The sequence below is a fragment of the Leptopilina boulardi genome, unplaced genomic scaffold (genome assembly GCF_019393585.1).
Source record: "Leptopilina boulardi isolate dan_hultmark-lab unplaced genomic scaffold, ZJU_Lbou_2.1 LbouV2_278, whole genome shotgun sequence".
Taxonomy (NCBI): domain Eukaryota; kingdom Metazoa; phylum Arthropoda; class Insecta; order Hymenoptera; family Figitidae; genus Leptopilina; species Leptopilina boulardi.
In genome coordinates, this window is record NW_026137838.1 from 4,689,548 (window position 1) to 4,705,005 (window position 15,458).

The window sequence follows — 15,458 nt, forward strand, 5'->3', positions numbered from 1 at the left end:
AGCCCTAAATTAGCCCTAAATTCCAAAGTATTTATTTTTGTTGAAAAAATTAAGATTTTTTTCGATTTAGAAATTTTTTATTAAATTTCTTTATGCGTCCATTTGAAAGCCCTAAATGAGCCCTGAATTATCGCAAAGTCAAATTTTAAATATCCTACTTTTTATTAGGGTTTTGAAGTGAGTTGTGCCAGCCAAATGTTAAGGTGACACCAACTCCTTTTTTAAAAAAAATACAAAAATTTTTTTTTTTCGATTTAGAAATTTTTTTAAAATTTCTTTCTACGTCCATTTGAAAGCACTAAATGAGCCTTAAATTATGGCATAGTCAAATTTTAAATATCTGTTTTTTTATTTGGGTTTTAAAGTGAGTTGTGCCAGCCAAATGTTAAGGTAGCACCAACTCCTTTTTTAAAAAAAATATAAAGATTTTTTTCGATTTAGAAATTTTTTTCAAATTTCTTTATGCGTCCATTCGAAAGCCCTAAATGAGCCCTAAATTATGGCATAGTCAGAATTTAAATATCCGATTTTTTATTAGGGTTTTGAAGTAAGTTGTGCCAGCTAAGAGTTAAGATAGCACCAACTCCTTTTTTTAAAAAAAATATAAAATTTTTTTTTTTGATTTAGAAATTTTTTTAAATATTCTTTCTACGTCCATTTGAAAGCCCTAAATGAGCATTAATTTATGGCATAGTCAAAATTTAAATATCTGTTTTTTTATTTGGGTTTTAAAGTGAGTTGTGCCAGCCAAATGTTAAGGTGGCACCAACTCCTTTTTTAAAAAAAATATAAAGATTTTTTTCGATTTAGAAATGTTTTTTAAATTTCTGTATGCGTCCATACGAAAGCCCTAAATGAGCCCTAAATTATGGCAAAGTCAAATTTTAAATATCCTACTTTTTATTAGGGTCTCCTTTCTAAAAAAAACTATATGGTGGAGTGTGTTCTTTGATTTTGAATTTTTTTTTGAAAATTCTTTTTATGTCCAGTTGAAAGCCCTAAATAAGCCCTAAATTGTGTCAGGGTGGATTGTCAAATATTTTGTTTTTTATATGGTTTTTTAAGCGGTTGGTGCCAGCTTAACGTTAAGGTAGCACCAACCCCTTTTTTAAAAAAAAAAAAAATCAAGTAGAGTGTTTTTGTTTTTAAAATTTTTTTTGAAAATTCTTTCTATGTCCAGTTGAAAGCCCTAAATGAGCCCTAAATTATGGCATGGTAGGATTTTAATTATCTCTTTATTTATTTGGTTTTTTAAGCGGTTGGTGCCAGCTTAACGTTAAGGTAGCACCAACCGCCTTTTTTTTAAAAAAATAAAGAGCGGTAAATTTTTTATTTTGAGCGGTAATTAGCCCTAATTGAGCCCTAAATTCTCACATAGGAGATATTTAAAAATATCAAACTTGTGGTGCCAGCTTAACAGACCTTATTTTAATTGTAATTTTAGAATCAGTAGTAAAAATATTTTTAGTCAGACAGGCTGGAATTTTTTAAAAATATTACGATTAGTAGTATAAATAGATTTTAGTCAGCCATAAGCAGTAAAATTATTGTAATTTTATAAACAGTATAGTATAAATAAGTTTTAGTCAGATCAATTATAATTATATTTAATTTCAGTCTAAATTATCACTTTTATTAATTAATTATATATATATTTATTTATTTAGAAATTGTAAACGGGCTTTATTATTATTATTATTATTTTTTTTTTTATTTAAAAATTTTTTTTTAATTAATTAATTAATTTTTTTATTTCTTCTAGTAAACTGAGATTTAATATAAATATAATTTACATAATTATTTTACCTAAAATCGTACAATTTTTTTTCATCATTAAAATAAAACGTTAATTAAAAAAGAAAAAATTTCTTGATTTTCAGAGGGGCAGCGACGAACTTTTATCACAAAGTGGCGCAGTCAGTAATGGTTCAGCGATGAGTCCTCAACCACATCACGCCGCTGATAACAACAACGATGCCAAAAAGGTGAGTTTAAAAAACAAATTTTATTTTAATTTTTAATTATTAATTTTTAAATATTAATTTTCAATTTTTATTTTTAATTTTAATTTTTAATTTTTAATTTTTAATTTTTAATTTTTAATTTTTAATTTTTAATTTTTAATTTTTAATTTTTAATTTTTAATTTTTAATTTTTAATTTTCAATTTTTAATTATTAATTTTCAATTTTTAATTTTTAATTCAAAAATTTTTATTATTACAATTAACAAAAAATTTCAAAACAATTAATGAAATTTTTTTTGAAAAAGAAATGAATTTCCCCAATGAAAGTTCTCTTCCTCCAAATGAGTGTTATTCGATTTCATCGACCCTCATCTTTATTTACAAAACAATTTTTTTCCTCGTGCATATTTCGAGTAGTAGACTGCCCTCGCGAATATTGAGAGGAGCCAGTCTACACAATTAAAAAAAAAAAAAAAAAAAAAAAAAAAAAATTCGAAAAAAAACATCGATCTATCGAGACTCGAGGATATCGTTATAGATGTATGCACTGACCTCGATTGAAATACGTCCAGTGAAATCTGATCAGACAGTTTTTCGTTACTCGCACACATATACGAATTTTGCCCTCGCTTAGATCACTCTATAACCCTATCGTTCTCTCTCTCTCTCTCTCTCTTTTTTTCGAGTTTTACGCGTAACAAAAAAAAATATATATATATACAATGCTTTACCGGAAAAATGACGAGGAATGGAGAGAGAAACATCTTCTATTACCGATGCGGTGGCATAACCGATCGAAAACCGCCAGATGCAATTTTTTTTTTTTCCAACCTGCTACGTGCACCGGTTGTACGAAAACTTCGACCCCGTTTCCAGTGTCGTTAATCACGTTACCAGAGCGAAGGGTCGCGATAGATAAAATTCTCTCTGTCTCTCTCTCTCTCTCTTTCTCTCTTGTATACCCCTTTTTTCTCGCACTAGTAAACCGGAAGGTGACGTAATTTTTCATTCAATTCCAATACATATTCGAAAAGTCCAGACAAAAATAAAAGTAATGTCACTTCTTTAAGCCAAAGCGTCCATAAATTTTAATATTTTCTCACTGAGAACAGTTTTTTTTTCTTTTTTTTTTTTTTTTATTTATCATTGGCGCACTGTGTGAGAGAGAAAGAGAAAAAAAAAAAATAATCACAGTCGCTGTATAGTTAGTTTTTATCAATGAAAAATTTGTTACTAAAAAAAAAAAAAAAGAAATACATTTTTTTCACGCGAAAGAGGAAAAAAAAAATTTTTCTCCACGCAAAAAAAATCTTCATCTTAATCAACGATATATTTCACTAGAATAGGGAAAGTTTTAGCTATTCTAAATAAATATTTCGCTGTTCCAAAGAAACTTATCACTGTTCCAGGTGAAGATTTTTTTGCGTGATAACAAATAATAATTATTATATTATAATATTAATGAATAATAATATTTTAATAATGATAATAACGATAATAATAATAATAATAATAAAATAATAATAATAATAATAATAATAATAATAATAATAATAATAATAATTTAATATAATCATCAGTAAATAAATAAAAATTTTAATAATATTTTATAATATTATAATATTTATAATATTTATAATATTTTATAATATTTATTATAATATTTTATTTTTTTAATTTAATTCATAAATATAGGATATAATGTAGAACCAGAGAAAATATTTTATTTGCATTTATTTGAGACATAAAATTTATTTAAATAAAATGAAAAAATTTAATTTACCTCAAATAAATATTTATTTATATTTATTTATATTTATTTATTATTTTTGATTATTTTTTATTATTATGATAATAAGTTTCCAAAAAGTATTAGAAAAAAATATTTGTTAAATTTATAAACAATTGAAATTTTTAACTAAATTAAAAAAGAATTTTTAAAATTCAATTGACAAAAAAACAAAAGAATCTCGTCTTGGAACGTATAATAATTAAAAATAATTTTTGTTTTTATTTATAAGCATTAAGTGTAAATTTATTAAGTTCATTTATTAAATTGCATTTATTTATTTATAATTTTAAGTAGAAATATGAAAAATATTATTATTATTATTATTATTATTATTAATTATTTTTTTTATTCTTTAGTTTTAAGTTTTTTAATTTTTAAAAAAATTTTTAATTAATTAAATAATTCAGTTTTATTTAAAAGAAAAAAATTAACAATATATTAATTAATCTCACGAGCGCACACTTGATTTAATTATAAATTAAACTTTAATTTATAAATATATATAATTAAAATTTGCTCATGTTCTTTTAAGCTGATTTTTCTCTTTATTTAAAATTTTGCGTGAATTATCTTTTTATATAGTTTGATAATTCTCTGTGTGGTAAATTTTTTTTTTTTTTGAAATTTAAAAAAAAAAGATGATCAGAGAAACTTTGATCATATTTAATGAAATGAGGTTTAAATGCGCGTTTTTTCTCCTTTGAAAAATACGAATGAAATTTTTCTTTTTCTCTTCACTAAAAGTAAAACAATGCATCTTTACCTCAAAGTTTTATATATATTTCTCTCTCTCTCTCTCTTTTTTTTTTACCTGGATTTTAATGTTGTGAAAAAGAGAGGAAAAATTTTTTTTTTTCTTCACTGTCCGGAAATATTTGCAGAGTAAATTCCAATCTTGCATTTTATATATACGAAAAATAAAGATCTCTTTTGGGGTTTTTTTTTTAAGTTTAATTCTTGTAAAATGCAGGTCAGAGGGAAATTTCTTTTTTCATAAACGAATTTTTTATTTTTCAATTTAAGAAACAAAAGAGGGAGAGAGATTTTTCAAATATTTTTTTTTAATTGTCCTCGAAAAAAAAAAATTTTACCATTGAATCAAATTCCTAATATAATAAAATAAAACATAAATAATATAAATTGTTTACTATTTGTTTTTTGTGCCTTTTAATTTGTAATTTTTTTTTTATTCGTAAGTTTTTTTTCGAATCTTTTTTTTATAAAATTTCATTCAAATTGTTTACTATTTGTTTTTTGTGCCTTTTAATTTGTAAGTTCTTTTTATTTATTTTTCAATCAAAAATTATTATTAAAATTATTAATTATTATTAAATTATTATTCTCTTGAAAATTCGTTGTTAAATAATAATTTAGTAAAATTATTTTGGGAAAAAATAAATCTCTATTATTCAATATTTAATCATTTTAATAATTCGTAAATTAATTAATAATTATTATTTAAAAATTCGCGTTTATTGTTTGATAATAATTATTTAATAAGATTATTTCACCCAAAAGAAGAAGAAAAAAAATCTCGCTATATTCCAACGAAACTTTCAGAGAAGCGAAATCTTTGAACAAAGTTTTCATAAAGTTCTCAATCTAGAAGGTAAGATTGATAGTAACTATAGGCGTGAATAATTAACACCAACGGGAATTAGGTTTTATTGTACAAAGTGAAATCCGGTATAAATTTTTGATAGCCTTCATAATTGTAAAAAAAAGAGAGAGACGGTGAAAAAAAGTTTTCGAGAAGAAAAAATTCCCCCACGTATTTTTTCTGACACTTGACATTTGGAGACGGTTTTTTTTTTGTATTTGAAAATAAATTAATAAAAAATTAAGAGAAAAGAAATTAAGAAAAATTAAAAAAAAAAGAAAAAGAATAAAGAAATTCATTATTAAAAATTTTTTGGAAATTAAATTAAATTTTATTTCTAGTAAAAAAATATTTGATGAAATGAATAATTGCTTTGATCCACGTGTTTTTTTTCGAACTTTACGAACTTTTTTTCTTTTTTTTTTTTTTTTGTAGTAGATCTTTCTCACATTCTATGTAGCAACCATAAATATTCGATATGCTTCTTTCTCGTTCATTCTCTTTGATACTAGACGTATTGCCGATCGTTAGACATGTTGAGTGCTAAAGAAACGAGGGAAGATCCGTCTTTCACGCTAGGGAAATCAATGAGGGTGATAGGTAACAGCATCCATGAGAGATAGAAATTTATATATATATAGATCTAAATGTGTGTCTATATGACTTTTCTCTTTCTTAGCCATATTTTTTTGCTCCCTAATAATATTTATTTCTCTCTTCGTCATATATATAAATATATATATTTCCAACATCAATGCATATTATAAAGATCAGTATTGAAAAAGAAACTCTTGCAGGTGGTACTTTTCATCGGTCCATTTACTTTTTTCTTTAGAATTTTTCTCCCATTTTTCTTAAATATTTCATTTATTATTGTATTAAATAAATAAATTATAATTTTAATATTTTTAATTAATATTTATAATTAATATTTATAATTATTAATATTAATATTAATATTCAATTATAATTATAATATTTTTTTAAACTATTATAATTTTTATGTTTAAATATTTGTTATAAATAAATAAATAAATAAATACAAATTTTGGAATTATTATTTTACAATGAAATTCGATTTTTATTGAGATGGAGCTTTAATTTCGAAAATTGATAATATATAAAATAATTTAATTTTGACAATATTGCGCAAAATTTTGATGTGAAATTTTGAATTTCATTGTAATTAATTTGCCATATTATGTTAATTTAACTTACAATGGAGGCTATTTCCAAATTGACATTTTGATATTTGAATAACAGATTTATGCCTTTTTTTTAATTGAAAAAAGTAAAATTAATCAAATAATGAACAAATATTAAAATAAAATTTATATTTATGAGTAATTATTTATTATATTTATGTATAATTATTTATCGTATTTATCTGTAATTATTTATCGTATTTATCTGTAATTATTTATCCTATTTCTCTGTTATTATTTCTCATAATTATAAATAATTATTTATCATATTTACGTATAATTACACTGGAAAAAAAAATTTAGTGTTTCAAATTTGTTTATTCGACTATTATCAAATAAATATTTATTTAAATCAAATATTCATTTGGACCAAATAATTTTTTTTTTTTCTTAATTACATATTCGAATTAATAATTTCAGTTAAATATTGACTTAATAATTATTTAATACAAATAAATATTTATTTGATAATATTCAAGTGTAATCGATTATTTGAAGGAAATAATTATTTAATAGAAAGAAATATTTATTTAATAATAGTCAACGATTATTTGAATCAAATAAATATGTTTATTTTCTGTATTATTTTTTCTGTTTTTTTTTTTTTTTAATTTTTAATTTTCTCTTTTTGAATCAAATTTTAGTTTCTTTTTGTATTTATCTGAAAACGAGACAACCATATAACCATTAGTTATCCATGAAATGGTTTCTCCTTGTCCATTTCCCTTTTGAACGTTTCCAAGGTTCTTCATCTATACATATAGATATAAGATGTTCCAGCTCATTTCCCCCTCGACCTCCTTGTTGCCTAACTGACACTGAGGAACATTAAGAGCTCGTTAAGGGCATTGCGACGAGTGCTCGACAAAGTCAATTATCGACGTGAGGCTCAATTGATTCTCTTCTTTTTTTTTTTTTCTTTTTTTGTTGCCTCCCCCAACTTTTGTCGACAGATTGGCTACTTTTCATCCCATTTATCGTACAAACACACGTGGACGATTTTTTTTTTTTTTTTCGACACAAGTTTACTTTGTAAACATTAACCCTTTCAATCAATTGTTCGTTTCTAAATAGTTTTTCCTAAATGGCCTTTTTTATTCGTAATTAGAACAAAATTTAAGTCTATCTAAATTTGAATTTCTTTTATTAAAACACAAAAATAGTATAAGTAAATAAAAATTACAATAAAAAAAAAGAAAATAGAGCACAAAAATAGTACATATTAAATTAAATAAAATTAATTAATTAAATTAAATTAATTAAATTAAATAAAATTAATTAAATTAAATAAAATTAATTAAATTAAATAAAATTAATTAAATTAAATAAAATTAATTAATTAAATTAAATTTAAAAAATTAAATAAAATTAATTAATTAAATTTAATTTAAAAAAAAAACTAAATAATTTAAAATGAAAGAAGATGAATTTTTTTTAGGAAAATTAAATTAACGGGAATATTAAAAAAGAGGAATTCATTATAATTAAATATGATTGATATTGGTATAATTATAAATGAATAATTGAGACATATATATATTTTTTAAAAATGAAATCCGCAAACTTTATATAATTCAGCAAAAATGAAAAGCTGATTACGTGATCGATTAAATAAATCCAATGATGAATTTTCTCGTCGACGAGATTAGAAGTTGATCCGCCTTTTCAGCAAATGTTCCCCATTTCTCAGATTAGCGACGAAAAGCTGAAAGTCATCCGAGAGTGAGTCTCTGGTTGGGTGAAATAAGGGAAAAGGAGTCGGATTTCCTTTCCTCTTTTTTTTTTTTTCTTTTTTTTTTGCAAAAGAAAAGTCAAGTTTCTCTCTATCAAATCGCGCGCAAACTCTATTTTTATTTCACACTGCTCATATATATATAAAATCAATCTTTTTCCTTTTTCATTAAAGTCGAATTTTAAATCACAGTTTTTTTTTTTATCAAAAAAAAAAGTAATTTTTTCTTCGAAATTTAATTTTATTCTTTTTTTATCAAAAAAACTAATTTTTTCTTCGTTTAATTTTATGATAAATTTTTTTTTCAATTTTATATTTTCTGTTGCTTTTTTGGGACAAAAAAAAGATTTTTAAATTTTCAATTAGTCGATAGGGAGTTAATTGAACATATATGGATTTTTTTTTTAAAAACTCCATCCCCTGAGGTGGTGAAAAATTTATACTCGCTTGATTTAATTCTCATCGTTTCGTTTGAAAATAAATAGAAATTTTTACAGAAAAAATTGTGTTTGACAATTTTTTTTTTTTTTTTGTTTTCTTTTTGTTTTGCATTTTCACGATAATCGTTTTTTTCCCAAATGGACAATTTTTTTTCTCATTTCGCATGAATTATTTCCGCTTGTCAATTAAAAAAATATTCTACTTTTTTTTCCATCATAAAAATCGTTTATTATAAATTGTGTAAAAAGGTTGTAAATTTTTCAGAAAAAGTTGTCTGTGAATTTTTATTTTTATATATTATATTCACTGGAAAATTATTCCACGTTCTGTCTGCTTGCAAAATCGATTTTGTCTTCTTTTTTTGTAATTTTATTTTTAAAATTTAATTTTTTTTTTGAAAATAGTAAAAAAATATCAGATTTATTAGAAAAGAAATGAAGTTTCAAGAAAAATATATTTTCGGGAAAGAAAGTAAAAAAAAAAAATATTGAATCGAATGTAATGGAAAATTGGATTTTATATATATATTAGAAATTTTTTTTTTTTTTTCTAAAAAAAATGTGGTACAGTGTCCTTGACAAAGGAATCAAAGCGTGAAAAGGTAATAGAGGGATGAACAGATAGCAATATTCCGGATGGACTCTGCTTTTGGATAGAGTGCTCTCACAAAACTGACCCTTAAATAAATTGCACCCGCCTGTCGGTCCATATATTCTTTCTCCTCGAGAGTCTGCTAGGGATGGTTAGTTTGATTTTAAAAGTACTTGCGTCCACTCGTATTATAAGGCTTCTCGAATGTTTTCCAGCCTAGTGAACCCCTCTCGTTTCGTATTTATATATATATATATAAAAGATTAAAAATTTACCCCCCCCCCCCAAAAAAATACACTATTCTCTCTCTCTTACATTTTCTTATCTTTCAACAATTTTCACTTTATTTTATTCCAAATTTTTTTTTTATAAATATTTTATTTCAAAAAAAAAAATTTTTTTCTACTACAAATAAATAAATAGCTTCTAATAATAATTAATAAATAATACAAATAAATAAACATCCGTTCGTAATAATAATTAAAAAAATTATAAATTATATAAATAAATTAAAAAAATATATGTTCTTAGTAAATAAATAATTTATCAGTTCTAATAATAATTATACAATTAATATAAATAATAATTATTAATTACTATTTATCATTTGTATTTTATTATTATTATTATTATTATTATTATTATTTTTATTATTATTATCATTATTATTATTATTATTATTTTTATTATTATTATTATTATTATTATTATTATTATTATTATTATTTATAACTATTTTTTGGATAAAATTTCACTTTCGTTTTCTTTCCCTTTTTTTTGGAGGAGAAAATGAAATAAAAATTCGTTTGATCACACATTCGCATTGCGGATTATATATATATATATATTTTTTTTTTCGACGGCTTGTTGGACGTTGAAAATGGTCCCTGACGATGCCATTCGCTATCTTTATGGGCTCTTTTATTTGCCGGATAAGCTGTCGCGACCGGAAATGTCCTGCTAAACCGGAAACGGTGCTACTTTTCCTGCTAAGGTGAAAAAGGAGTGAGAGTGAGTGGTGTATACTTCATCCTGCGGATATCGAGCTGTTTATGACATGAATATTTTCCCAGTATAACCCAAAAGGATAAAATTATATTGTCTCTTTAAAAGAATATCCGATTGATTACCTCTTTAAAAAAAAAAAAAAAAAACATTCAAATATTGTTTGTAACGAACGAAATTGTAATATATACAAATATGCAATATTCTTCGCAGTTTTATATCTTCATAAAAATATTTATTTTTTTTTTTTTAGTTATTTATGAATGAATAAATAAATTTTAGTAGGTTAATATAATTTTTCAAATGAGAAATTAATAATAAAATTATAATAATTTATGAATAATTAATTATTATTAAGTAGTAATAATTAATTAAAATTTTACTAAAACTAAAAATAATAAAAAAAATTATTATAAATTATTATTATTATTATTATTATAAATTAGTATAAAATTTAATTATTTAATTATAAATTATTTAATTAAATAAAAATTATTTCCGTTAAATATTAATTTTCCAAGTCAAGTAAATTATTATTTGAACCGAATAAACATTTTTTTTTCTCCATTTCGTTTATATTTGATTCGAAAATGAAAAGAAAAATGAAATTAATTCAACTCTTTGACATGATGATTTGAGGATGCAGTTAAATGAAAACTCATGTGTCGCGTGCATGCGATAAGTCGAAATGAAAATGATAAAAGCGAACAGAAATTGTTGCAACGTTTCGACTAATCCGATCAAGTGATAAATCCTTGGGAAACAAACTAACTCAGAGCTGTACGAGACAGGTAACAAGATTCCAGAGACTCTGTCCTATTTCTTGGAAAGTTGCCAAGGAGAAAAGCAGACACACACATTTATATATATATATATATATATATGCACACAAATAGAAAGAACCAATGCGACCGAGCGCGAACTTGAATGAAATGCACATGTTCAATTTTTCATTTGCAAAAGTCCGCATTCGATGTGAATCGAAATTTTTTCCATTTTTCACACTAAACAACTTTTTTCCACGCGCTTGTACAAAATATATATATATATTGTATATACAGAAGAAAATTTTATTAGAATTAGTTTATTTTATTTTTTATTAGAAATTATTTTCGTATAATAAAACGTGTGGGAAAAATATTTATAAATAATTTTTTTGAAATTATATTTATTATAAAATATTTAAATAAATATTTGGAAATTATTTATTTATTCATTATAAGGGGGAATTTTTTCTGTAATAAAATATTTAAAATAATTTTTTTAAAATTTATATTTGTAAAACAAAAAATAATTTTCTTGAAATTATATTTTTAACAAAATATTTAAATAATTTTTTGTATACGAGCCAATTTTGTTACATATTTTCAACAAAATATTTAAATAATTTTTTGTAAACGAGCCAATTTTGTTACATATTTTTAAAAAAATATTTAAATAATTAAAAAAAAATTATATTTGTAAGTATCCCTTATGAAAATTCCTTATAAGAAAATAATGTTAAAGCTGAAATGTTTTCAGTATAATGTTTTTTGTATAATATTTTCGCGATTATAGGTAATTTATTATAAGAAATTTATTGTAAAATTTTTTTTCTCAAATAATTATAAAAATATAAATATTAGAGACTCTGTAATGAAATCATTACAATTTTATAATTATGAAATTGTAATTATAGAAAATAAAATTTTTCACGTGCAAAAATTAAAATATTATAAAATTAAAATTATAAAAATTTAATTACAGAAATTAATTAATTTTGTATTTTACTGATAACTATATATAGTTTTGTAATTTTGTATTTTACTGATAAAATAAAATAAAATAAAATAAAAAATAAAATTTTTCACGTGCAAAAATTAAAATATAAAATTAAAATTATAAAAATTTAATTACAGAAATTAATTAATTTTGTATTTTACTGATAACTATATATAGTTTTGTAATTTTGTATTTTACTGATAACTATATATAGTTATCAGTAAAATACAAAATTAATTAATTTCTATAATTAAATTTTTATAATTTTAATTTTATAATATTTTAATTTTTGCACGTGAAAAATTTTATTTTCTATAATTACATTTTCATAATTATAAAATATTGTAATCATTTCATTACACAGTCTCTAATAATTATATTTTTATAACTATTTGAGAAAAAAAATTTTTTAAAAATAAATAAATAAATAAATAAATAATGAATTTCTAATAAAAAATTACCTATAATCGCGAAAATATTATACAAAAAACATTATACTGAAAACATTTCAGCTTTAACATTATTTTCTTATAAGGAATTTTCCGACGAATTTTCATAAGGGAAACAATATTAAAATAATTTTTTTGTAAATTATATAATTTGTATATATAACTAAATATTTAAATATTTCTAAAATTTAAGAATAATAATTTGTTTATTTCAATCGCGTCGAGGTAATTTTGAAATTATTATTATACCTGCGTTATGTTTACAAGTACAGAGGGTAGGGTAATAAATCGAAGGTCACAAACAATGGGAATGAAAATCCCAAAAATAATTCAATCAGTTGCAATTCGTGTCTCGAACTATTAAGACGGTGTCAACGGGAATGTAAATTTTGTTAAATATTTTTTTTTCTTTAACTAAGAGTCATTCAACAGAAAGCGAACAACTCCAATTTTGTTTTTTTTTTTCATTATTTCTTATAAATAGTACAAATTTGATTAAAAATCCATTTTGTAGATTTCTTTTTTTTTAAGTTAAAATTAATCCTATAATCTACAAAATTCTAATAAAAATTGTAAAATTTAAAACTAATATTAAAAAACAAAAAATCGGAGTTGTTCACTTCACACGTAAAATGGCCTCTAAACGAAATGGTTCAAATTTTTTTTAATTCGCGAACGAAATTTTTTTTTTTCACTATACTACTTTTTTTTTTGTTCCGGGAGTGCTTCGAAATTCTTTAAATCGCAATCGCTAATTAAGAAAAGTATTTAATTATTTAATTGTAATTTCGGGAATGTTCGAAATTTTTTTTAAATCGCGATCACTCATTTAAAAAAAAGTATTATTTCCTAATTATATTAAAACCATTCGGGAGTGTTCGAAATTTTTTATAATCGCGCGTCTGTTTTTCTCGAAGATTTTATATTATCCGAAATAAACCTAAGGTTAGAGAAACAATTTTTTTTATATAAATAATTTTTTTTTTTTTCAACACGGAAAAAAACTTTATCCAAAACAGCGAAAGATTTCATTGAAATAGTGAAAGATTTAACTGAAATAATGAAAACTTTTCCTATATTCCAGTGAATAATTTCGCTGTTCCAGATAAATTTTTATTTTCCTATACTAAAAAAAATTTAAAACGAAAAAAAAAACTATATTCAATTACAAACGTTTTGCATTGAATGAAATAACGCCCAAAAAAAAAATTTTCCTCTAAAAAAATATTGCAATCACGATAAAAAATTCGAAATTACACTAAAATTGTGACTCAGAAAAAAAAGTAAATTGAATTTTTATTGATTGTTTGTATTTGTTGTTTCGAACAATTATCGTTGAACTGTTGTAAAAAAAAAAAAAATATGTCGATTTCCCAAGAGTAATTTTTTTTTCTAGGCGACACTTTGTTTTTTTTTTTTTTTTTTATATATATATATTTATAGGCGCGAAGGTGTTGGATATATGTAAATGCCGTATAAATGAAACTGAATTCGTGAAACACGAAAATCGAGTGCACTCTTTGTCGGAGGAATATATATATATGTGTGTGTAGTGGGTAGGCTCGAGGGTAACATCGATGCTCTAGATTTCATTCCTGAGCACAATCCACTTTGAATTTCAAGCAACTTGCTTGATGGAGCATAGGAGATAATTGAGTGCAGATGGATTTTCGCATTTCGATTATTCTGATTGCTTTGACTTCGATTTTACAACGATTCACAAAGAGATGTATATATATATATATAAAACATTCTCTGTGTGTTTGTATAGTTTGAAATAATCATTAATTTCATGCAAATGTCGGTAGATTTCAGTCACATCATTTTCATATATTGCTTTGAATTTTCAACGATTTTGATGTTTGGGAGGTTTAAATTAATATTATATATATATGTAGTTGATATAATGAAATATTTTATTAATATTTTTTAAAGAAAGTAGTTTTAATTAATGAAATTAAATTTTGGTGAATTAAAATTTTTATTAGTAAAATAGAATTTAAATTTTTAAACGAGAATTTTATTTAATAAAATTAAATTTCGATGAATTATAATTTTTATTAGAATTTAAATAGGATATAAAATAGAATTTTAATTTTTAAAAATAATTTTAATTACTAAAATAAAATTTTAAATACTAAAATAGAAATTTTAATGCGACTAAAACAGAATTTTAATTAATAAAATACAATTTTTGTAATACAATATAATTTTATAAACAAAAAATTTACCTTTTCAATAAATGAATGAAATTAAATTTTGGTAAATTAAAATTTTTATTAGTAAAATAGAATTTAAATTTTTAAATCCGAGAATTTTATTTAATAAAATTAAATTTATAATTTTTATTAGAATTTAAATATATAAAATAGAATTTTAATTTTTAAAACGTAATTTTAATTAATAACATAAAATTTTAATTACTAAAATAAAATTTTCAATACTAAAATAGAAATTTTAATGCGACTAAAACAGAATTTTAATTAATAAAATACAATTTTTGTAATAGAATATAATTTTATAAACCAAAAATTTTACCTTTTCAATAAATAAAATAGAAATTTTAATTGCAATAAAAGAGAATTTTATAAACAAAAGTTTTCCCCTTTTTAATAAATAAAATAGAAATTTTAATTATATTGAGAATTAAATTTATTGTAATTAAATAAACTTTTTTTAAATAAAAAAAATTCTTTTCTTTGTTTCAGGTGAGTCAAAATTGATTTCTCTTGACGAACAACGTATCGTGAGTTAATTAATTAATTAACCCTTTCGTACCTCCGGTACATATATGTACCACTTACAAAATTTGATGTAACTCTTACAAATTTAACCCAATCAGTAATTCCAATGGATAGTTTTATTGACAATCGTTATTACTATATGTTAAAAAATAGAAAACAGTATTATACAGTTA

General features: G+C 22.1%; 1 protein-coding gene across 6 annotated transcripts in view; it reads left to right on the forward strand.

Annotated features, from left to right (window-relative positions):
* Window positions 1-15,458, forward strand: part of LOC127281875 (polypyrimidine tract-binding protein 2) — a 492,268-nt gene that overhangs the window by 351,191 nt on the left and 125,619 nt on the right. For all 6 annotated transcript variants that reach the window (XM_051305847.1, XM_051305850.1, XM_051305845.1 and 3 more), the window contains one exon: window positions 1,881-1,985. In XM_051305847.1, the coding sequence (XP_051161804.1) occupies window positions 1,881-1,985 (105 nt within the window). The remainder of the gene's footprint in view (window positions 1-1,880; window positions 1,986-15,458) is intronic.